General features: G+C 46.2%; 1 protein-coding gene across 9 annotated transcripts in view; it reads left to right on the forward strand.

The window, feature by feature from the left end:
- Nucleotides 1-24,638, forward strand: part of ABTB2 (ankyrin repeat and BTB domain containing 2) — a 171,138-nt gene that overhangs the window by 73,387 nt on the left and 73,113 nt on the right. For 8 of the 9 annotated variants that reach the window (XM_069016363.1, XM_069016366.1, XM_069016364.1 and 5 more), the window contains 2 exons: nucleotides 17,851-17,997; nucleotides 20,581-20,791. In XM_069016363.1, the coding sequence (XP_068872464.1) occupies nucleotides 17,851-17,997; nucleotides 20,581-20,791 (358 nt within the window). Of the gene's footprint in view, nucleotides 1-908; nucleotides 938-17,850; nucleotides 17,998-20,580; nucleotides 20,792-24,638 lie in introns of those variants that run through there. The other variant, XM_069016369.1, reaches the window with a different exon arrangement.

Here is a 24,638-nt window from a genome sequence, read left to right on the forward strand (position 1 = left end):
TTCCTTCTCTTCTGAGAATAGAGAAGTTTTTCTTTCAAAATATCTCCCCTCCCCCAGTTTTCTTTTTGTTTTTAATCATTCCCTGCTGAAAACCTCCACATCAATCTGATCTCAGCTTGTCCTTCCAGCAGGAGAGAGGGGTTTGCACAGGCCCCATCCAGAGCTGGGAATGTCAGCGCCTCTCTGGGTTATTTAAGATACGTCTGCGATGCAATAAATCTCATCTTGTCATTCTAATGGTACAATAACTTGGAAATGAGAGAAGTCAGCTGGGGGAATATGTGTGTGCACTGGAAAAAGCCATCCAGAATGCTGTGCTGGAGCGGGGCTTTGGATATTGTTGTGGAAAAATCTTGGAAGCTGTTAGCCTGGTGCACAGGAGCAGTGAAGCAAAGCAGGGATGCTTGTTTAACAAAGGGAGAGAGCAGGAGAGGGGCAGGATGAGTGTGTCCGTTCCTTCTGGACTCTTCCATTGGTGTTTTTTTGTAGAGATGCATGTCTTGTTGGCACCATCCCCCAGGAGAAAAAGGACACATAAAGAAAACAAGCCAGAAGGTAACCAAAACAGTACTGAAGTAGACTCTAGCATTGAAATGATTGGGATTTTTGTTGTCCCTCCCAGCTGAAGACACTGAGTAAACCATATCCATATGGAAATGCCTTGAGCTTTTAGGCTGTCAGGCAGGTACCATGGAGGATATTGCAAAAATCTGCTAAGGGGAGATGGATTTCACCTGGACACGGCACCAGGTGGCCCGTGGTCACCAAAGATGTGCCAACAGGAAAAGAATTATTGATAACCCCTTCTGTACTCCCACCCTTTTTCCTGACTTCCAGGGCACTGTGTTTCCTGGGGAACCGAGGGCTTTGATGGCTGTGCCTCTGTTTCTCCTGCTGGAAAACAAAGACAGTGATATGGATCTTTGCTTTGTACCAGGTATTGTTTGAAACTTCAAACTGCTTTAAAAGGAGGAAGGGCCAAGGCAATTGAAATCCATAAATTGGCATTTCTGCAGAGTGGTTTGGGTCTATTCATTGCATCCCAGAAGAAAAGAGGAATTGTCTGTTTGTTTTTTCAGTCTGATACATGAAAAGAAATTCAGAGCCCTTTTCCTTCCTACCTAAGAAATGCAGAGATGGATATAGTTCCTAAAGGCTCCAGTTAGACCCAAACCCTCAGCTCTTTGACCACGTTTAGAGCGAGAGTGGTGGTGATGATGTCTTTAGTGAAGCCTAAATCTGAACCAAATTCTGACAAATAGAGTGTGTCTGTGTAGTGGGCCCAAATGCTCCTTCACAGCTTTTCATGATAGTTTGAAATCCACACCTCAGGTTTCAGGCAGGTGTGGATAGAAACAAACAAACAAAACCCTAAACAAACAAATAAAAACCCCACAACTCCCCGTGATTTTCCTCCTCAGTGCTTGGTAAGGAGGGAAATGCTGATGTATCTAAAGTGCATTTCCTTTCAATACAAAATACAGAAAGTGAAATTGGGAATGAAACCTGATGCAACAAATGCTCTTTTATTCGTGGAGAAGACATTTGGCAGTAGAAACACAAATGACAACATAACCTCTTTGAAACAGATGACCTCTGTTTGCCCTGTAAAATTTCCTGCGCTCTGCTTTTCATTAGCTATTTGCTTATGTGGTTTATGTGTTTTATAGATTAAAAAAAACATATAAAATATGAACTGTGGTATGATTTAGACCTGACATGGGCCTTATGGTTGACGTGACCATGCTTTTAAGAACTGAGCTCTCTGTGGTTGGATGCAATGTGGTTCTTACTCAAGTCAATGCTTGAGTGGTGTTTTTCCACCTGGGGATGCCCTTGGTATTCATGGAGGTGTGGGATTGGGATATGCTGATAACTTGGAGGGAGCCTCTTCCATCCTGGGATGATGTATTGAAAACTTTAGCTCAGGCACTAAATGCTTTTGGTTCAGGGTTGTATCCTGGAACTTCCCCCGGCCCAAACGGATTAAAGATGATTGTATTTTTGCCCCAGAGTGTTAACTCTGGTGAGAGATTACTAGGAGATTACTGGAGCTGTTTAAGAGGATTCACCATTGTAAGAACTGAATGTTCAGAAGCAGAACCTCATTTCAGACCCTTTTTCCACAGAATGCTCTGCTGTGAGGGGAGGGAAAGAGAAGGGAGAGAAAGGCCCTTTCCAGGAAGCACTGCTGATGAACTACCTTGTTTAATGTGTAAGAAAGTTCTTTTAGATGCTTCAAGATAAAAGGCATCCATAATGCTGCTTCAGAATTAATGATGTCATGGCAGCTCCATCAGAGAGTTTATGAGTCTTGGCTTCTTAGACTCTCATAAAATAGGCAATTTATCAGTGCTGCTAAATGAGAGAAATCCCCCTGCAGCTGCAGTGGGGAGCACTCAGGCTTTGATTGCAGTGGGAGAGGAAGAGAAGGTTGTTGGATGAGCTGTCATGTTGTAGCTACTCAGTGCTGTGTTCTATTTTGGAGTGAAATTGTCTAAATATTGCAGAGGTGTTCTCTAATTATGATCTTTGAATTACTCCAGTGTCAGCTGACCTCTTTGCGTGCACTGTGCTTTCCTTTTTTGAACGTGGCACCAAAGAATTCCTCGCCTTGCTGGCACTGTACTTAATTCTAACTCAGCAGCAGCACCAGGGGCTCTGTGGCTTTAGGGTTGGGGTTACCTTGTAGTCATCCCTCTTTAAGCAGGAACCAAGAAAGCTCATGTTGAGTACAGCAAATTCTGAAAGTGTTACTAAGAGATGCTCACCTGCCCTAAGAATCTTAAGGTGTTTTAAAAACAAACACCACTTCCCCACCCTCAGCAAAGCAAACCGACCAACCTTAGGAATAAAGAGAAGAAATCCTTTGTTTCTGTCACAGGGAGTGAGTTTGGAAGCAGCCTTGCCCATCAGAGCTGGGGAGAGAACCCAGACCTCCTGCAAAACCATTTCTCCCTGCCTGTGGTACCAGCAACTTGCTAATTTGAGAGCAATATTGTTCCAGTTCTCAGGCTATCTGGGCTGATGTAATATTCTTGGCTACAGTCAGGTGGGTCATAATAAATTTTCTGGAACCACTTCCAGTTCTCTGTTTCTTTTCTTATAAACAACTTCTTGCACTTGGCAAATTCCGTTTGCTTCAGAATGCCAGAACTGTGGATAAGTTTTCTATTGACTTCTAAAAGTAAGTCTTTTACTAGTTTCTCTGAAAGCAGAAGAGATTAAATTTAAGGGGTTTTACTTCATTTATGATTTCTTCAGCATTTCAGCAGTTTCTGTTATTTCTACAAGACGTGGTGGCACTGGCAGGGTGTGATTTTGTGGCGGTTTAAGCTGTACTAAATCGGGGGTGCTGCAGTCTCACCCATCCTTTTTTGCCCCCAAACACGTCCCCACTGCCCCTTTTATGCCTGCACTTGCATTTATGTGTTTATACAGTGCTTATGCTGAGGCAGGGAATTGATGTAACCAAAGCTGAGCCTGCTGAGGGAGGATATTCCAGCTTTGACAAGAGCAGAGGCCGGGAACACAAAACTTGGGACAAAGAAGAGCAGGGCTGCTCTCACTTCAGTTGTAGTTCAGTGGAAATTTCAAACAATGTAGGTGGCAGTGAGAGCACCTTCAGCTCATTTTTAATGGCCTGGGTCTCTTTGAGGAACTGCCTCTTACCAGTGTGATGTGGAGACACGAGGGTGGAGTCCAGCCTGGAGCACATAATATCGATGATCTTTCCAGGGGAGAGGGTGAGAGGTGACTCAGTCTCCAGCAGGTTAAACGAGTGCCACTCACCTGTGGGATTTGAGCATCCCAGGCTGTCTGCACCCAGATCCAGAGCGAGCTGGGAGAGCAGCCCAGGCACAGAGCCCTTGTTTTTACAGAGCCGAGTGTCCAGGCTCATGGTACAAACACAGGACAAACATCCTCTTTTCTTGTTTTGGACGAGTCATACTCAGCTTTTGCATCTGGAAAAGGCCAGTGGTGGAGGCTGCAATAGCTGCAGGACTTGGATGTGTTTCCTGCTCTCAAACCCTGCAGCTTTGCCACCAGTTGGTGACACAGTGCATTTTAACCACTATTTAATAGAATATAATACAGCTCCAGCTACTGCACACGGCCAGAACTGAGAGGTTTGGCCTCGACTCCCACTCAAGTTTTCTCTGTGTGCTCTAATTTTTTTTTCCTCACATCTGTTTTTGGCAAAATTGCAGTTGCCAGATTTGAGCCAAACATCTGCTTTTTGCTGCTGCCTTTGTGGAGTTTTGTACTTTGGCAATATCACCAGATACCAGCGAGGAGGCTTGGGGTGACCTAATGCAGCTTTCCAGTACCTGAAGGGAGCTACAAGAAGGATGGAGAGAGACTTTGGACAAGGGCTTGGAGTGACAGGACACAGGGAATGGCTTCCCACTGCCAGAGGGCAGGGTTGGATGAGATATTGAGATGGACTTGTTCCCTGAGAGGATGGTGGGGCCCTGGCACAGGGTGCCCAGAGAAGCTGTGGCTGTCCCATCCCTGGAATTTTTCCAGGCCAGGTTGGATGGGGCTTGGAGCAACCTGGGCTGGTGGAAGGTGTCCGTGGCAGGGGTTTGGAATGAGATGATTCCTTGAGATGATCCTTTCCAGCTCAGACTGCTCTGTAAGATACTGAGAAAGCTTTTCCATCCTGTCCTTGGCTAGGTACTGTCTATGACCCACTGGTTTTCTGGTAAAAATGGGGTTACAGGCAGAAACTCAGAGTGGAAGAAATCTTTTATACTCTAGAGATAGTTCTGGTGGGCACTGTAGTGACATTTCCCAAGGGGAGATGGAGGAGATGGGTTGCTCACACCTGAGCAAGAGCAAAATGCAAACAGAGGAGCAGTGCAGCTGGAGATCAGGATTCCTCCTGCCTTCACACAGCACAGATTTCCACATTAGTTCCTGTCAGCTTGGAGACCCCTTGACATTATTGGGTCAAAGAAAGGTGCTAATCCATCACAGAAAATGGCTTAGCACTTGATTTATATTCATTTATCTTTGCTCTGCACAAATGCTTTGTTCCTTACTCTGCTTTGAATCAGGCCAGCCTAATATATTGGCACCTCAATCATCATTTGGCTCCCACTGAGATGAAGAAGCAATGGTCGGGGCTGCAGGGCTCGAACAGTAAATCGGTGATTTATTAGGAAGAACAGGGCAGGAAGGTGAAGATCATCTTGAAAATAGGTAGTGAGGAGAATGCTACATTTTAATGTTTGTCTGATTCTTCTTCCCTGAATAACTATAAAACAGGAAAAAAAAAAAAAATCAAGCACATGTAACTTCAGGTTTCAAAGCTCAGTATTTAAAAATTGAGTCATTTATCTTTTTATCTTGTTATGGTGATCTTGAAATTAGCCCGGGAAGGGGCACTGGAAGCTGAGTGACTTTGTCCACACAGCTACAGTGGGTATCAAGTTCCATCAGTGCTGAGCCAAGGCACATCCAAGCTCTGCTCAATCCCCCTTTGTTTGCTGTGCCACTTCTCAGGGAATGGGATGAGGGGAAGGGAGACAAATGATACTGGGGGTTAAAGGATAGAGAGTGTTACACATTCCTCAAGAATTTGTAGGAAAAATAAAATATTTCCAAGGTAAAGGTGTAGAATTGGCTTTTATTTATTGGACTGTGTGCTCTCCCATTCTTTCACTGATTTCTTCCATCAGGGAATGTTCAAGTTTGGCTTTTTTCCTGTTCCTTTTCCACCGTCCTTCTTCCATGTATTTATTCCCAGCCTCTCTGAGTCTTCTGTGTGCTCCTTTCCCTTCCCTGTTAGTATTGTATTACTTTTGGGGGAAAAGGTAGTTCTAAAGTACAATTTGAACTCCAAGTTTCTGTTGGAGATCCAAGTGATGTGCCCTATCTCCTATTCCAATCTGTTCCTGCCCTTCAGTGGAGCTGCAGGGCAGCCCAGTTTTAGCCTTTACCAGCTTGTCCTTTTTTAACAGAACAGTCTCTTATTTGAGCTGTCACTGCAATAATTTGGTAAAAAGAACAGAAAAAAGCATTCTTAAGACACATGAGCCTCCCCAAATCTGCCTCTGCCATGGTTCTGCCTTTTGCTTCATTCCATGACAAATTTTAAAAGCCTTCTAAGACCTTTCCCCCCCCCCCCTTGGCAATAATCAAAGCTGTTAATGTTGCTGGGATGTAGCAGTTGCAGACAAACAGCTGGATCCAAAAAGTGGTTACTTCTACGGGATGGGATTATGTGTGTGGGATGGGACCTTTGCTTTTCAAGTCCTTCCATGCTGTGCATCTCTGCCTCCCAGCAGTGGAGGTGCTGCACGTTGCCCTCAGAGAGAAAATCACGATGTAAAGCAACACAGAACCAACAAAATAGAAAATAGGCGTTTAATTTTGCACCCTAATGACTACAGAAGTTTCATAGACAAAGGTAACGCTGTGATTGTTCATTAAAATAAAAGAGTTTTTTCCAGCTGTGTAATTTTTTGTCAATTAAAGGATCTTGCTCTAAAAAATTCCTTCATTTTCCTTCTGCCGTGAGACAATTTTCCCTGTTTTTCCATCATTTTGCCTGAAATGATGAAGAATGATTTTTTTTTTTTTCCCTCTCCATTTCACCTCTACAAATAACGATGTTCCAAGTGTCAGGAAAATAATTGTGTGCTATGAAATGGGGCAAGTGGAAAGTTCCTTGTAGGAAAGCCCTGAGACATCAGCATGCTGCCAAAATCAGTTGGGCTGAATGCTTGAATCCATTATGGATCTGGTGCCTGGGTTTGATGGAGATATCAAAGTGTATTTTTAAAACAAAATGCAAGATTGGGATTATAATTTTCACCCCTCCATAGATGCTGTGTTAAAAACCCAGAACATGTGGTAGTGTTTCCAAATTCTTCAAAGAACCACAGTCAGTTCTTCAGAACTGCTGCTTTTTACGCTTATGCAAAAAGTCGGCTGTTTTAAAATAAAAATACAGGTTTTCTTCAGAGGTAAAAAACAATGCTGGGGGATCCATTAATCGGAGTGGTTTCTTGACCAAGTATTCAGCTCTTAATGTAAATATCTAGAAATAATATAGTGGCAGCAGCATTCTTTTGGAAACAAAATTCAAAGAGGTCCTGTTTGAGCAGCGAATACTTGCTCAGGGCAGTTATATTTAGGGCTCTAATGGAAGTGTACAAGTTAGGCTTTTTATACAAACTATAAATGGCTACAACCAAGAGACTTAGACTTTGAAATGCACTTGGCACTTATGCAGTGAGAGAGACAGGCCAGAGCCTTGTACAGTTGGTTGTTTTGTTGGTTTTTTTTCTCCTCTGCCAGCTTTACAAATATCGCCAAATTCTTACAGTGTTGCCACCCCTAAAGGGCACATCCGAAAATAGATGTTGGATCTGCTCTTGTTTGGAGCTGGTGACCGAAAAAGGCTGAACGCTGAGTGCAAGTGTGGTGACAATGAAGAGGTGATGGGGGACAAGAAAGAGGAATTGAGATGCAGAAGCAGGGAGTGAAATAGGTGCTGAAGCCTGAGCAAGATGTCGTGGAAGGAAGCCAGGCACGAATGCAGATGGTATGAGATGGTCCTTGAGTACCACACACGACGTGAGAAATGGGCTAAAGTGTTGGAAAGACCGAGGGTGAAGCTGAGCAGTTGGTGAGTGAGTGGAATTCCTCAGCTTCACTTGTGAGTGTCTAAACAATTGGTCATTGTTGACAAGATCTCCAGGATGCTTTGATGTGAGGAAGCAGAAAGTTGCAAAATACTGTCATTAGTAAGAGACTCATCTGCTGTGTTGAGGGGGCAAACTGCTACATGCTTCCAAGTGTTTGTTTGAGGAAATGAAAATTAAGAGAGGCAGAGCTTCTGTCCTGGGCTACAATTGCTGCTGGTCTTTAGTGCTATCAAAATACTCCTCGAGAGCAAACCGTGCCTGATGGTGCTTGTCAAACGCAAACATTGTTATCTGGGTGGTGGAGCTTAGTGTTTGTCTTGTCCCAAAAGCTCGCACTAATGCCGGGCTGCGGCAGAGCTGGGTAAGAATGACCCAGCTTGTGATTCACGAGCTACTCACGCACGTAAATGCTGCTGGGAGCAATCCGCTGCGCTGAAAGAATACTGAAGATTAAACTGCAGGTATCAAATCTTCAGCCGTGCTGTCTGTCTTCCTCGTGAGCCGCTCAGGATGCACCCGCCCCGAGTTTTGTGTTGGCTGCCCGGTGACTCAAAACCTGACTCATTTTTGTCTGCAGGCAGCGCAGGAATGTGCTCATCCTGGTGAAGCCTCCAAGCCTTGCCCTCCTGAGGCCAGGCTCCAGGGTCTCAGCACTGCGCCGTGTTTCTCTTAGATAAAATTTCAATTTTCTGTTGAGTGGCAGATGCATATTTCACCCTGACAAAACCCATGCTGGTGTTGCTGACAGCAGCCTAAAAAATTCCTTTGAGAGCGATAGGTTGCTTGCTGCTGAGTTCCTATTGCCTCGTGGCTTTTTAAAAATAAACTGAGAATAATCAGCTCTCGTGACACTGATACTTTAGGTCATTAACTGATGTAATTGTAGTCTTGATGTTTATTATTAAGTGACCATGGTTTCTAAAATCTGGTTTTAATGGCGTGTTTGGAACAGCAACGAGAGGCTAAGGAGGGTAGATTTTATCAGGCCAAGGGCTCACCTGTATAAAGAAGGTGCTGGGCAGGGATAATCTCTTCCAAAAAATTGCTCTGGATTATTTTAGGAGGGATTGCACTGGATTATTCTGGAGTAGTGCCCCGGTCAGATTCTCCATCTTGACATTCCCTAAGAAAAGGAACTGGGAGTGACAGAGGATATAAATTTACTATCCTCTTTGTTTGGCAAGCATACAGATCATGGGATGTATAAATAGAAGAATTGAAGGCAAGTAAAGAGAGGTCATTATGGGATGTACAAAGAGCTTACTCAGAGCACATCTGGGGAACTGGGCATGATTCAAAGGCCAGATTACAGGAAGGACAGTGAACAATAAGGAATGGATTAGAAGAGGGTATTGTGGAGGGTATGAGGGCTCGAGCTGGTGCCTGCAGTTGCTGCAGTCCCACTGCTTACACCAAATGAAGCTGGTTTTACTGTGAAAGCACCTAAATTGGAAACTTCCAAAGAAGAATTCCAAGGGAATGGAGACAGAACCCTCTTCTTCCTAAACTTTCTGATCCCCTACAGCAGTGCCACTAAAGGACTCTGTGTTTCTGGAGTTACCATTGCTTACCTGTCATATCTCTCTCCCTCTTTAAAAAACAAAGATTATTTTTTTAGCTTCCATATATATATATATATATATATATATATGCTGTTTCTTTATAATTTCTTATGGTATTTCTGCTCTGTTTGTCAGGATAACTGTCCAATTTTGTATCCACATCCAAATCTCTATGGGGCTAAAACAATTTTGTTTTCCTTAACCCTCTCACAGTTGGGTAAAGCTTCTCTTCTGATGTCATCAGCTCCAGTGAGGTGCAATTAAATATTGTCACAATAGCTGTCCTTTCATCTCAGAAGTAGCTGTGTCTTGGGGAGCTTTGTTGAAGGTAAAAAGGGCTTTGTAAATGTAAAAAGGGCTGTTGGTAAGGGGCAAAAAATGTGCTATTGACACATATGGGAAATGGGGACACTTAAATGCTGAGCAGCATGAAGGAGTGAGTTGAGGATGAGAAATTAAGCAAGAACACTGCTGCTGTCACACCACCCTTACCAGGAATGAAGCAATATCCTCCTTTTCCAGATAAGCAGACTGAGACACTGAGATCAATCAAACTGCTCGGGGTTTACACAACTAGGGAATTCTAAGTCTTCAGCCTCTTGGACCACAGTCATTTTTTGGCACAGGATTCTGGTTTTGTACTTCTTTCACAGTGTTCATAATCTATTTATACCACTCCTCATAAAACTTTGGTTTTTAATTGATATTTATAACCCAGTATGGGGATTTCTCTTTAGTGTGCCTTACTGGATCCTGAAAATAAGACTCCTGGAAGCATGGATTTATTGATAATTGGTGGATTTTTTAATACTGATATTACAGTGTAGTGCAGGTCTTTGCCTGCCCTTGGACCCTGCACAGAAGAGCCAATGCCTGGAAAACCACGTGTGCAAAATTCCAAAAGGATTAGCCTAGTTTTAGGGATGTGCTTGTTGACATGAGCACACACTCTCCTCTTCAGAAGTACTTGTAGGAAGTAATAATAGTAGGAAGCGTTTACAGTTTGTATTTACAGATTATATCCCCAAAGGCCTTTTATTTGGATATATAAAACAGAGGAAGCATAGTTCTGCAAACCTAGACTTAAACCACGTGGTTATTCCATTCATTTCCAATCCCTGGATCCGGGTTGTGAGAGCAATGGCTCCGTGCTGGCCACATCCATACAGGGAACCTGAACTGGGAATGTTGAACTGGGAATTTGGAACAAGGAGCAATGGCTCTGTGCTGGCCACATCCATACAGGGAACCTGAACTGGGAATGTTGAACTGGGAATTTGGAACAGGGAGCAATGGCTCCGTGCTGGCCACTTCCACACAGGGAATCTGAACTGGGAATTTGGAACAGGGAGCAGTGGCTCTGTGCTGGCCACTTCCATATGTGGAATTTGAACTGGGAATTTGGAATAGGGAGCAATGGCTCTGTTGGCCACATCCATACAGGGAACCTGAACTGGGGATGTTGAACTGGGAATTTGGAACAGGGAGCAATGGCTCTGTGCTGGCCACATCCATACAGGGAACCTGAACTGGGAATGTTGAACTGGGAGTTTGGAACAGGGAGCAATGGCTCTGTGCTGGCCACTTCCACACAGGGAATCTGAACTGGGAATTTGGAACAGGGAGCAGTGGCTCTGTGCTGGCCACTTCCATATGTGGAATTTGAACTGGGAATTTGGAATAGGGAGCAATGGCTCTGTTGGCCACTTCCACACAGGGAATTTGAATTGGGAATTTTGAACTGGGAGTTTGAAACAAGGAGCAGTGGCTCTGTGTTGGCCACTTCCATACAGGGAATTTGAGCTGGGAATGTTGAACTGGGAGTTTGGAACAGGGAGCAATGGCTCTGTGCTGGCCACTTCCACACAGGGAATCTGAACTGGGAATTTGGAACAGGGAGCGATGGCTCCGTGCTGGCCACTTCCACACAGGGAATTTGAGCTGGGAATGTTGAACTGGGAGTTTGGAACAGGGAGCAATGGCTCTGTGCTGGCCACTTCCACACAGGGAATCTGAACTGGGAATTTGGAACAGGGAGCGATGGCTCCGTGCTGGCCACTTCCACACAGGGAATTTGAATTGGGAATTTTGAACTGGGAGTTTGAAACAAGGAGCAGTGGCTCTGTGCTGGCCACTTCCATACAGGGAATTTGAGCTGGGAATGTTGAACTGGGAGTTTGGAACAGGGAGCAATGGCTCTTCCACACAGGGAATTTGAGCTGGGAATGTTGAACTGGGAGTTTGGAACAGGGAGCTATGGCTCCGTGCTGGCCACTTCCATACAGGGAATCTGAACTGGGAACAATGGCTCTGTGCTGGCCACTTCCACCCAGGGAATTTGAGCTGGGAGGTTTGGGCTTTGCAAAGTGCTGGTTCTGGTACACGAGTTTCGTGGTTGCTTCTCCTCCTTTTGGCCGCATTTCTCCATCTAGGAAATGGGAATGAGGACAGTCGTTGTGCTGTGTTTTTTGGCAGTCATGACAATGCAAGCCCAGGATATGTTCCCTTGTGCTCATGTTCAGTTAAGTGCTTGGGGCCAGGCCAGGTTAGTGGTTGTCCAGAAGACCACAGGGATATGGAAGTGGGATTAATGACTCAGTAAATACTGACTTGGTATTGAACCAAGGCCTTTCTCCTGCATTTATAGTCTTTTGCAAGCCCGTACATCACAGCTGGATTCAGAGGGAGTACAGATATTTCCTACCTGCTCCCCTCCAACTTCCAGCCCAGTTCCACCATTTTCATAGGAAAATTGAGGCAAAACGTGTGGGATGAAGACAGGCATAGGGAGTTTCCTTGGAGTAAGGAGGCATTTGTGGTGACTGTCCATCAGCTCCTGCCCTTTCCCTGGCAGGGCATGCAGAAGGAGTGGCAGTGTTGCTGTAAGGTCCACTGCTTTTCCCTGCTTTTTAGACTTCCAGTTGCTGCAGTGACCTGCACCCCAGGAAAAAGGGGTGGTGGATTTTGAGAGTGCTTTATAACTCTCTTTTGGGGTATTTTGGTACTTTAGTTAAGCAGTGCCTGTTGACACTGAGCTACAGGGAAGGACCAGACTTGAAGGCAACGAGCTTGAAGGCAATGCATCTCTGATAACATTCCTGAAGTCCAGGAAGACTGTATTTTGTTAATTTGGAGAGGATATTGTCTCTTGGAGCAGTAAGATCAGTGAATGAGAAATGAAGCAAGAAGAAATGAAGCTTGAGGGCTGTGTGACTCTGAGGTGTCCAGAAGTGTCCCCTTAGGGGACATCAGCTCTTTGATGGAGAGATCCAGTGTAGCACTTACAGAAAATTTAAAAATCTCCCCCACTTGAAGCTCCTCCCTCCTCTGCTTCTGCTCCTGTTTCCAATTACAGAATTAATGTTTAATGTGGATGCAGATATAAGAAACTGCGTTTGATTTTTCTTACTGCTGACAGAGACAAACTGGGAGGGGTGGCTGCCTGCTTTCTAGCAGAAGCCACACTCTTTTCCTATATGTGAGCAATTAGGTGCATTGTTCCCTGATCACAAGCCTCTCTCACCATCTATAGCATGGCTGCAGTTGATTACAGAGCCTGATGTGTTTAGATTTTGAGGGAGTTCCATCAGGAACACTTTGGTTGCTGTTTTTTGGAGGGGTTTGTTTATGTTCTGTCCAAATGATCCCATCTCATTTCATAAAATGAAGGAGGGTCGAGCTTTCCTAGCAGCAGTAGGTCAGTGAGGAGAGAAGGAGCTCCAGGAGCTGGCACGTTAATTCCTGCTGGCGCTCCACACTCAGAACTGATTGGCAAGAGGGAGCTGCAGGGCACTGTGTGGTGTGGGAGAGTGGGGAACAGAAAACAAGGAGAGCCTTGAATGCTCCTGGCCATGAAGAATTGCAGGACTCTCTGCAAGGTGACAGCCGTCCCGATGTCATGGCCGCGTTCCAGTGCGGGACCTGCACTTGCAGCTGGCCGAGGTTTCCCCCGGCTCCGTTGGAATCGGTGGGATTTGGCCACTCCAGCCCAGTCAGGTCATCACCTCCCACCTTCAAAACTTTGGCCTTCCACCATTTCAGTTCACAGGGATCAGCCGTTGTTCCCACCCCCTGGAATGTTTCTTGTGGAACTTATCCCAAGCCAAACACTGCAAAAGCACACTGGTGCAGGGATGCCTGCTTGGTTTCCTAATGCGTTTTTCAAGTGTACTCACAGCACTCCTGGTTTCACACATGGGGCTTTTAGGAATAATTTATAATGTATAGAGATGATTTTGAATTTTCCGAGGGCTTTCTGGTTGGTTTGGCCAAATAAGTGCTTTTTTTCCTACTGTTCTGATTTGTTTTATGGAAGTGTCCAGGTATAAGTAACACATTGTATTGTCCTATACACTTCGCAGGGTTTATATTTTTTTAAAAAGTAGTTTATGATGTATATCCCTGTCCTAATTATATTCCTGATTCTTTGCCTAATCTGTCGTGATCAGAGCCAGTGCATTTCTGGAATAAGGGAATCAGTACCCTGGGCAATTTCCATGAGGAATCCCAGACAGCAGAATTCGAGTGCTTTCCAGCCAAGTCTCCTTGGCCCTTTGCCACTTGTGAGTGGCCCCATCTTAACCTCTGAGTCGTCATAAAGTGTTTGAAAACCGTCAAATGGCTGATGAGTTAATCTCTAGGAAGTTGTCTGCCAACATCAAGGGTCCAGACTGGAGAAAGCCCAGAGAAAACCATTACAACAAGGTAAAAATGATGGCAAGTCCCTTTGCATGAATGTGGCGTGCAAATGGTGTGGACTGTGAAGGTGCTGTGGGTAGCTGGAAAGTCAAACGTTCCAATCTCAGGACAAAATTCAGGGAAAGGTCTGCATTTGCCTGTATCTTGAGATCAAAAGAGCAGAACTTGATGCCAGCCTCTGAATTATGAGGACATTCAGAGATGGACCTGGGGTTCCTTGCAGGAATTGTCCTGCTTGAGGAACTAGATCCAGCTTGGGGAATCACAGAATCATGGAATGGTTTGGCTTGGAAGGGACTTTTAAAGATCATTTAGTTCCAACTTCTCTGCCACATGGGCAGGGATACCTTCTCCTAGCCCAGCTTGCTCCAAGCCCTGTCCAACCTGGCCTTGAACACTCCCAGGGATGAGGCAGCCACAGCTTCTCTGGGAAACTGTGCCCGGGTCTCACCACCCTCATAGGGAAGAATTCCTTCCCAGTATCCCATCTAAACCCACCCTCCATCAGTTTAAGGCCATTCCCCTTTGCCCTGTTGCTCCACGCCCTTGTCCAAAGCCCCTCTCCAGCTCTCTTGGAGCCCCTAGGTTCTCCCTGGACCCTTCCCTTCTCCAGGTTGAACGTTCCCAGCTCTCCCAGCCTGTCTCCAGAGCAGAGGTGTTCCAGCATGTGCTGGAAACCACACAAGAGCTTTGCCCAGCCCTGCTCATGGGAGCCATCACGTTACAGCCAAAGCTCTCCTCAGAACTGCTGCACCTCTTAAAGCAGAAAGATGTCCAGGAGTGTGAACAGACTTTTCCCTGGACCTTACTCAGACTGGAAACATTTTCAGTTGCTATTAAAAAGCATCAGATTACGGACAACAATTTCAAACTCTTTAGGCAAGCAGAATAATTTGAGTTTAAGGAACTGCTTAACTGGAACTCACCCAGTCGTGACTGCCTTTTAAGAGCGTTGGCAGCAAGTGGTCGTGAACAGGTTTCGTATTTAACTGAGGTAGAATAAACATGGCTTTATTTCCAGCTGCTGTTTCAAAGGCTATGGAAAGATCAGGAACAAACTGTTACCCAGCCGTGCCTTAATCGAGAATCAGGCCATTCCAGAGATGACTTCTGAGCTCCTCCTGCTCCTGGGGTTTGGGCTAAGCCACACTCAAATTCATAGTCCCTCCTTTGCTCCACCTGGGCTTCGATCCTGTTCTTAAAATCTTAATTTAAAGAAAACCTGCCCAAGTGGTTCATTCCTGCACAGTGATTATGTGCCGTTTCACATTGTTGTTTTGTGGGGAAAACACACTTTGGGAAAGCCAGGAAATAAAGGTGAATACCAAACAGAGGGTGTTTTGACATGGGTTTGTTTATTTCTATTGCACTTTGCTTATCTTGCTAGTCATGATTAAAAGCAGTGTTGCCACTAATACAAAAATGCAGGAAAGTGAATGCCAGGCAGAAACTGTCCCATGGTTTATACCATTGTAACAGCTTTTGACTGAAAATTCCATTATTTGGGAGGCAGGAGGGCAAGAACCATAGTTTGGGATATAAATAATCAGCACAAGGCAGTTGTCTGTTACCAAAACAAGGGATTTTAAAATTGTTGTTAAAGATTAGGTCCTGTTCCTAATTATCACTGGGCAAAGCTGGACTGCAGATGTCCTTGTGCCTGAATTTCTCATCTGAGGAGCAAAGATGATGCTTTTCCAACTCCACGGAGTTACTGGAAGCGGATCAGAGAGGAAATCCTGATTAGGGTGCTGCAAGATAGAATAGTTGTGGGGTACATTTCTACTGTGCTTCCTGCTGCCTCAGAATCAGTGTTGGGAGGTGTGTCCTCATTCCCAGCCCCGCTCGTGCCTATGGAGACCTGCCAGACATGGGGAGCCTTTGAATCCTTTTGTCATTAGGGCCTGATTCACCCCCATCTCCGACCCCAGGGAAAATCCCCAGTGGCATCACTGGGCTTTGGTACGTGGCCAAAGTCTTGGTAAATTCCTTATTCCTCTCTGGTACATAGAGGATGCTCCTCAGCCGTACCAAGGCAGGTGACAGCATAAATCTTGTCCCACAGCTATCTTGGATGAGTCATTTTTCCAAAGGTAAATAAATCCTCCCTGTTTTCCTTGCGCCACCTGGCAAACTGTGAACTGGAAAACTGAGAAAATGTTGTTGCCTTTTGCGAGCCAAAGCGTTCTGCAAACCTTTTATTTTTAATTCCTTGTTAGAAAACAGAACCGACTGAAAGTGGCTGGCAGAGAAAATGTGCCCCATTTCTTTCCCTCTGCCGGGCTCAGCAGTGGAGCTGCCAGTTTCTGGTTTTGCCTCTGTAGAATTATGTGCCTCTATTTGAAAGTTTTGACAAATCAGGCTGTTTTCATTCTCCCTCTGCCATAAATTCAATCCATATGTCTCTAAAACATCCTTTCATAGCTTTGGCATGGAAAAGGAAGTGGCTTGGGCTCTGTATAGTGTATTTAAAGCAAAGCTCTCCTCGTTTGCATGCATGGCTTCTGGTAGCTCTTAAAGCCTCAACTTCCTAATTATTCAGGTTAAGAGGGCACTGGCAGAGTGTTCTCCATTAACTAACAGTGATGTACAGTGAAGAAGCACAACAGGATAAATCATTCCCTTATTCTCATCATGTCCAGGAAGTTTTTGATGCAGCCCTTGGCTTTACCACCAAGCAGGATGCAAAGAGGATGTGAAAAGGGTAGGAGAGATCAATCCAGCGTAAAATCTCAAAAGAAAACATCAAGACAAAGAAACAAAGGGTCTTGCACAATGAGCTGCAGGGTTTTGTTGGGCAACAATGCACAGCACCTCTGTGACAGGAGGTCACTGCCACAGGAGTAAAGGATCTCCACATCCCAGGCTGACCCGGGGTCGGGAGGTGAGGGTGGAAGGAAACGTGGGTCCGAGCTGAACTGTATTGCTGTGGATCAAAGTTAAAAATCAGAAATACAGGATATGCAGCAGGCTAAGAGCACAGGCAGCCGTGGCTGCTCTGAGTGGCCATTGTCTGGAATCGTGGAAAGTTTGGGCCAGGAGGTGCTGCTGGAATTGCGGGATGGATCTATAATTAAAAATGGGGCAGGAACACTGGCTGAGTGACTGCAGGTGGCTTTTTGGAGTCCACCTGCCCTGTGGGTGCAGTAGTACCAGATCTACCCCAGGGTGCCACTGGACAGGGCAGGTCGCTGTCCCACCCCAGCCTCTGTCACGCACCCTGCTCCCTGTTCCCTGCCTCACAGCCGCTCCAGAGGCCACATTCCCTCTTTTCTCTGTGCCACACGGAGCAATCGGTTGCTGTGCATCCACACTGCTGCGTGCAAGGAGAGGAGATGTGTGTGGTAAAGCCGTGCAGTGTAATTACCTGCCTAATCTCTCCATCACACACAGGGGTCATTTACAGAGATGCAAACACAGGCAACCTCAGAACTCCTGGGCGTCGCTTGGCGCATCCAGAGGTGCGTGCATGCAGAAACCACAGCCTGAGCACCTGAAACTGCCTGGCAGGTTCAAAGGGCTGGCACAGCCCGTGGTTTTGTTTGCAGGGTTGCAGGGATGGGGTGGACTCCAGGCTATATTCCACATCTCTCCAGATCAGGCCCTTCTATCTGGGCATCTGCATACAGCTGTTCAGCAGCGAGCCAGTTGTTGTATAAACACGAGCAGAGGCTTCACCACAGCTTTTCATGTAGTTTTATCTCGACTGCAATTTGTTTCCAGCTCCTTAACGCTGTAGGAACATCCAGCCTTAACTCCCTGGAGCCTGTTTCAGCCATTCCAGCAGTGTTCACAGCGCCGTTTGATTCCCTTTGAACTGTTCCGAAATTCCCGGAGAAAGGCGCGAGTTCTGCATCCCTCCTGGAGGGATTTGCTTTTCCACACGTGTGGGCTGATTTGTAAGAGGTCTGCTGTGTGCTCTGCCCCAGGTGTGCTGTCCCTCCCTGCCTACTTCAGCCCCTACCACGACAGCTCGGTGTGCAGCGATGGACGGGCCGACGCCTACGCCCAGCTGGAACTCCGGACCCTGGAGCAGTCCCTGCTGGCCACGTGCGTCGGGAGCATCTCGGAACTGAGTGAGTTTGGGATATAATCAACCACAGGGTTCTTCCAGCAGAGCAGGAGAGCCCATCCCTCCACTGCTGAGGGCAGCAGGAGTGCTGCCGCTGTTGGCAGCGTGAGCAGCGTTTAAGGTTGGGTGAGATTTAACTTTCTGGTGGTGCTGTTTATGGAAATCAGCTGGTCTCATTAGTTTGCTTTGTGTCTAATTCACTTGGAAAGGTGTAAGATGCACTTTTTTTTTTTTTTTTTTTTTTGGTAGGGATGCTGCTGCCAACTGAAGTTGGATGCTCTTTCCTAGATGCCTCTGGAGGCTCTCCTGTGCATTTGTGGAGCACAGCAAACCTCCCTCAGATGGCAAAGAGGGTTCTCTTTGTTAGTGTTTCTGCAGTGGAAATGTCCAGGATATTCAAGGAAAAGCTTTTTGGTTACTTTAAAAGTAAAAAGTGGAGGAAAAAAAATCTAAGAGTAACAAAAACTTGTTCAACCCCCCCCCCCCTTTTTTTTTTTTTTTAAGAAAGCTGACCAAATGAAATGTTCCATTCCTAGAGTACTCACAAAGCCCCTTTAAAGTAAACAAAAATGATTTGTGTTTTCCTGGTCTACTTTTTCCCTTGCACCGTTTCTGCTGGCATCACTTTCTCAGCCTGCACCATCTGAATGCTAATGAATGCCAGGGCCAGTAAGGAGTTTGTGGGTTTCACCATTTATTTTGCAACCTGCCTTAATTTGAGGTTTTCAAATTCCTTTAACACACCTCTATTTATCCTGGAACACAAGAGAACATTTGTAGCGAGGGCCTGAGATTGAATACAGCTTCCTCTCTCCCTCTTCCCCCGTCCCTGCCTGGCCAGCTTGGTCAGTCCATCCAGTGAATGGGTCTCCTGATACAGTTGCCTGCTTTTTTTTTTAAGACGTTGCTGCCCGTTGCCAGAAGAATAGAGTGAGTGTGCAAAGGAGAAGGATCGTTATTCTGAGCTGAAAATTTGAATTCCAGATGCATTTCTGCTGTAAACCGTGCAGACTTCTGTGTTAGCACCAGCCAGCGCTGGAGGATCCGTGATGCTCTCGTAAAACGTGCGGATCCTGGAGCTACTGAAGTGGAAAGGCAGAGTTGTTAGAAGGATTTTTTTATTATTCTGAAGTGGGTCCTTAAAGCTGAATGTGCTGTACAACAAAGGAGTGGCACGGCTTTAGACTGCAAACTGAGATTTTTAATACCCTGTTGGTCTGAACCACTAAAAAATGTCATGTTTAGACATACAGTAGCTTTGTGAGGCTTTCTCCTGTGTAACAGTAGAACCCCAGGGGTTCTGGCTGGAAAATTCAGTGTTGCCTTTAGATATAAATGGACAAATAATAACTTCCCAAGAATTTCAGAGGGAGGTGTTGCTAAAAGATACGTGGCACTGCTAAGCTCAGGGCGCTTTCCCAGGAGCCAGCTTTGTGATGGGGCGACTATTTCGGTTCCATCCTTTCCCAGTATTGTAACTTTTGGACACAATAGAGCAATGTTTCCTGTGAGGGTTTGAGAGGAATGTAAAGCATAAAGCAGCAGAGATTCTCCCAAGGAAAAAACAGATCCTAGCTAAGTATAGTAATAATTCAGCTCACTGCTTGGTAGTCACACTACTCAGAGATGAAGCTTTTAAAGCTTTTTTGGAGTTTGTAATGCACCACAACACAAGGAGAGTAAACAGGGTTGTGCCTAAAGCAAGCTTATTGCAAAAACACCAGCTTTGGGGTCCTTGCCCTGAGAACTTTTTAAAAATCTGCAGTCCCAACATTCTGAGTGCAACTGTGTAATCCAGGTCACCTCCTTCCAGGCCTTCTCAGGTCCACCCTGCTCCGACACAGAGGCAGCTTGGCTCGAGTTCAAAGACCAAAAGGACTGAGAAGCCCAGAGACCTCCTGGACTGAGCTTCTTACAGTGCTGAAGGACAAATTTCTGGCACAGCTTGAGACACCCAGAATGATAAAGATTGGCATTTTCTTTAATAAGAGAGTCAGGTCTTGCTGTTCTGGAGAAACCTGCAGCTAGAGTGAGAATGGGAGCAGCAGACCCCTAAAAGAAGGGGTTTCTGTCCTGAATGTAATGTCCCTAATTTGTCTCAGGTTCCTGGGCAGCAGGGTAGAACAGCATGACCCAGTTGGAAGAAATGGGAGCAACCTCCTAACAAAAATAAGAGTGAAGTGTTGGTGCTACTGGCTTTGCCCCGTGAAACTGTCGCTCCCAGGCTGGGCAGAGGACATTTTACAAAGACATCAATAGTTTTTGCAGGCTGTCAAAAAAACTTGGTATTTGTGGGTGGAAAGAGGAGAAAACCAGCAGTAACCCAGCAAACTCACTGCAAAGAACGCGTGGTAACTGGGAAGTGTTTAATTTTACATTTTCTAACTGGTAACTTGGTCTTTGAAAGCAAGTGCTGCAGAGTGGCAGCCTGAGGGACAGGACACCCTTCTGCCTTTGTGGAGGAGGTTCTGTGCACACAGCAAACATTTCTCTGGGCTGTGAGAGCTTTGACTTGTTCAAAAAGTGTGATTAAAAGCACTGTAAAGAGATGATTTTGTATTTTCTCTGTGTGTGTGTGTGTGTGCAGGTGATTTGGTCTCGCGAGCCATGCACCACATGCAGTGCCTGAACACCATCCGGCCCGGCATGAGCCCCGTCCGGCAGACCCGGCAGCAGCAGCCCATCTCCTGGTCCCCTGACGCCCTCCACACCCTCTACTACTTCCTACGCTGTCCCCAGATGGAATCCATGGAGAATCCCAACCTGGACCCTCCGAGGATGACGCTGAGCAATGAGCGGTAGGTCGGTGAGCTGGGAGCGGGGCCGGAGCAGGCTGAAAGGGCTCCTTTGGTTGGGTTTCCAGGGCAGTTTTGTGGGATGCTACCTATGAGGCATCAGTTATTCCTGCAGCCAGGCCAGATTAGGTTGTCAGCCCTGCCAAGTTTGTGAAGCCTTGGAATTGGAGCTGGAAAGTGAGCTGTTTTTTTCGTGCAATCTTTCCGAGCGAGGCATAAGGCTGCGTGCTGCCAACAGGGCTTGTCTGGAGACCTTGCCAAAAGTACATGTGGTTGCCTAAAGCAGGAAAGGCCTTCCCAAAGAAAATGTTACCTCCTGAACGGCGCCAGTTAGCAATTGTCATCGTTCTGGGGAAAAGCAACGCCGTTCGCTGCGGGGAGGGTTCAGGGGATTTATGGACATCCTGCTTAAGGATTGCTTCAGTTGATGCTGTGTGTCTGGAGTAGAAGGAGATTTCTGTAGGAAGCCAGGAAGTAACCAGGGAAGGCAGTGGGTCTCCTGCCTTCTGCCAGCTCCGTAACCAACTCTCAAAGTAGGGCCATTATTACAGCGGTCAGAAATTTTCCAGCGGGATGTTTTTTCTCTTGGAAGCCTCCCTGGTTTCCTTCCTGCCCAGCTCCTTGGCAGACTGCCTGACAGGCTGGTGGCACAGGAGAGCTGAGGAACCCTCAGAGCTGAATTCCTGGACAGGTCAGGCAGCTGCTGCTCCCCAGTTGCCTTCTGCAGGGTGATCCAGGCCACTCCAGACTTGTTTCCCCACTTTCCAAGTGCACATCCAAGTTTCTGTTTATTTCAGACATCTTAAATAGGAAGTTCTGTTTTCTGGTTATCCATTATTTATTCTAGCTTGCTTTTTGGATGTCTTTTTAGCCTGCTGGACATCAGGGTGAGGGAAGGCTCTATCCTGGCCTTTCCCAAAAGCAGCCTGTGGTTGGGGAGTTTCCTGGTGCATTGGTGTGTTGAGGCCATACTCACAAACCAAAAAAGCAAAGTGCTTGCTGGACAGGTGAGCAGGGAAAGGAGAACATCTTTGCAGCTTTCTAAATAAAATGGTTTCTTCTTCCCACCTTGGGCTTTTCCGTACTCAGCCCCAGCTTCTGAAATCGGTATGAAATGGTAGTACAATAATAAAACAAAATAACAAAAAAAATTAATTACAAAATTAAAAAAGGTTGTCTTTCTGTTTGATCCTCCCCTGAAATCTTTTCAAAAAGAGCAGAACTCTCCAAAGAGAAGGAACTGATGTACACATATGAAGACTCAAGAGGAGTTAACTTGAATAAAATAGGAATAGAAAGGACCGACTTGCTGGTAGCTCAGTTATTTGGGCTCACTAACCTTAATCAAGGTTACTCCTACCCTAGTGCAAGGCTGTTTATTTTGCACACTGTGCAAAAAAAGAGTTTTCCTGAGGCCAGGTTGTGTAAAGTCGTGCCACTGGTTCCCACAGTAGCACAGCTGAGGCTGCTGAACAGCTCGTACCAGAAATGTAGATTAGGCTTTCTATTTTGTGTTCTTTTCAGTGCTCTCAGTGTAATAATGTTACTGCAGCTACGTGTTTTATATACTGGGGATAATAAATGAGTTAAATCAGGAGAGCAGTTATCTCTCCAATTGCTCCCAAACAATGCTCTTCACATGGTTCACCGGAGTTTTTTTGGAATGCAGGCTGCAGCTCTATTCTGTTTTGAAATCCGCACTAGATCCTACAACAGCTGGGGTAAGGGAAATTTCTGCCATTTTTTTCTGACCAGTACTTAGCTGTAAAGGAAATTAAAGAGGATATATTAAAATGGAGCAAAAACTGACATTAAGGGAAAAAAAAAAAAGAAAAAAACAATGTGAGCACTTAAAAGACTGGCTTTGAAAAATTTATGGAAGCTGGAAATGAAATTAATACTGCCCATCCAACCCTGCCTTTGGGTTGCTCCAGGATGTGTTTGTCTGTGCCTCACTGTCCCGAGCTCTGGGCACGTGTCTAGCAGGGGCAGTGGGATGAGTGCTGCTGGCAGCACTTGGCAGAGGAGGTGCTTTGCTCTCTCCTGGCTGAAGAGGAGAGGCAGCCGTGGCTGGTGCGAGACGCCGGACTCGTGGCGTGAGAGACGAGGGCACTGATTCACCTAATGTGACTTGGCAAGGCTGTGCAGCCCCGTTCTTTTATTCTTCCCTGAGCTGTGCTAAATCAGCTGCAAACTGGGCACTGCTCTTTTGTGTGTGTGTGTGTGTGTGTGTGTGTGTGTGTGTGTGTGCTCACTTTCTGGAATAGACGTGTTCCGTGCACTGCGGTCCCAGCTCGCTTTCTGCTGGGAAAATCCCAGTCACAGGCAAGGACAATAACGCTGACCTGTTCTGCCTTTGCTTGTGCCTCAATCCCCACCCTCCTGCCTAAATCTGTAAATCTTTTGATCTGAAATGGAGCAAAGAGAGGAGGGGGTGGCTGTTAGAGCTGCAGACTTGGAAAAATCTGATTTTTGGGAAGGTCCATGAGCCACGCAGTGGAAGGAGCTGCAGTTGTTCATCCATGGGCCTGGCAATCTGCTGTTCGTTCTGGCTTTCTGTGTGTCACACTGTGCTGCAGAGTGCTGTGAAAACCATAGCACCGTGGGGTCTGGGAGGTCTTCCCTTCAGCATGAGGGCAAGCCTAGGATTCAGTTCTGAAGCCATGCCCTAATGGAGGCTGTCACGTGCCGTGAAGGGCTTTTAAAAGCCTGGCTGAGCTTCTGAGCTTACCCTGCAGCAAACTGCAGAAGGTATGAAAGCAGACAGGCACACTTGCAGGTTTGAGGCACCCTGGTGAACAGAGCCAGTTTCAACCCACACGAGTGGGTTTTCATCCATGCTGAACACCTTGGCAAAAGACCTGAGGGGAGGAAGCTGGAGGGTGCTGCAGCAGTGGGGGGGATGGAGTCATCTCTGGAGCTCTCTGGAGTATGTGGATGGTGTGGGATACCCCATAGGCTGAAACTCTGCAGAGTTTGTGGCTTGGTGATGTTTGCTTCTGGCACCTTCAGGTGAAGGTATTGAAGCAGGAGGAGGAGAAGAGGCAGAATTAGAAAGCACTTGGGTATCTCAGGCAAAACATGCAACATTTCCAAAGTGAATGCAGCTGCTCGCTGTGCAACTGAGCCATGGCCCACTTGGAACCCCAGAATGACCTTGTTTGCTGCACAGACAGTAAACCATCTGCTGCTTGGGGTCAAACAGGACACCTGAGGAAGAGTTTTGCAAACACAGAATGCCACTTGTGCAATATTTTGGCGAAGGAATTAGACCCTGAGGTGAGCACGAGCTCAGTGAGGCTGCACCTGAGTGCCCAGAGGCTCGGAGGTTTTCTGTGTCAGCAGAGCTCTGTCTGTGCTGCTGCAAAAAAGGGCTCTGCTGGGCAATAAGATGCTTTTATTTTCTCTGAGATCCTAGTCCATGTTGGGGGTCAGATGATGAGTTTTTGGACCAGACACATGGCACTCCTGCTTTCTTCACTCTGTTCCTGCTCTGGGATTTCTCCCGTTGCTTCCATCAGGCTGGCTGAGCTTGGGAGCACTCCTGCAGCGTGAGCTCATGTCCCAGAGCTGTTTGCTGGGGCTGTTTGGGATACTGGGAGAGCTCATGTCCCAGAGCTGTTTGCTGGGGCTGTTTGGGATACTGGGACTTGAGAAGAGCCATTCAAAGGTGGAGACGAGGTTCCTTTCTCCTTTTTCACTTTTCCCCAAGTGGGATATAAAGCTTTTGTTATATTTTTAGTGGTGTGTCAAGGCAGGAATGCTCTGGCAGTGATGCATCTCTTGGGGAGTATTTGTCAGCTCCCACAGAGCCCAAATCAAGGTCAATATTTAGGCTCATTTTACTGCT

Source organism: Aphelocoma coerulescens, chromosome 5, assembly GCF_041296385.1.
Source record: "Aphelocoma coerulescens isolate FSJ_1873_10779 chromosome 5, UR_Acoe_1.0, whole genome shotgun sequence".
Taxonomy (NCBI): domain Eukaryota; kingdom Metazoa; phylum Chordata; class Aves; order Passeriformes; family Corvidae; genus Aphelocoma; species Aphelocoma coerulescens.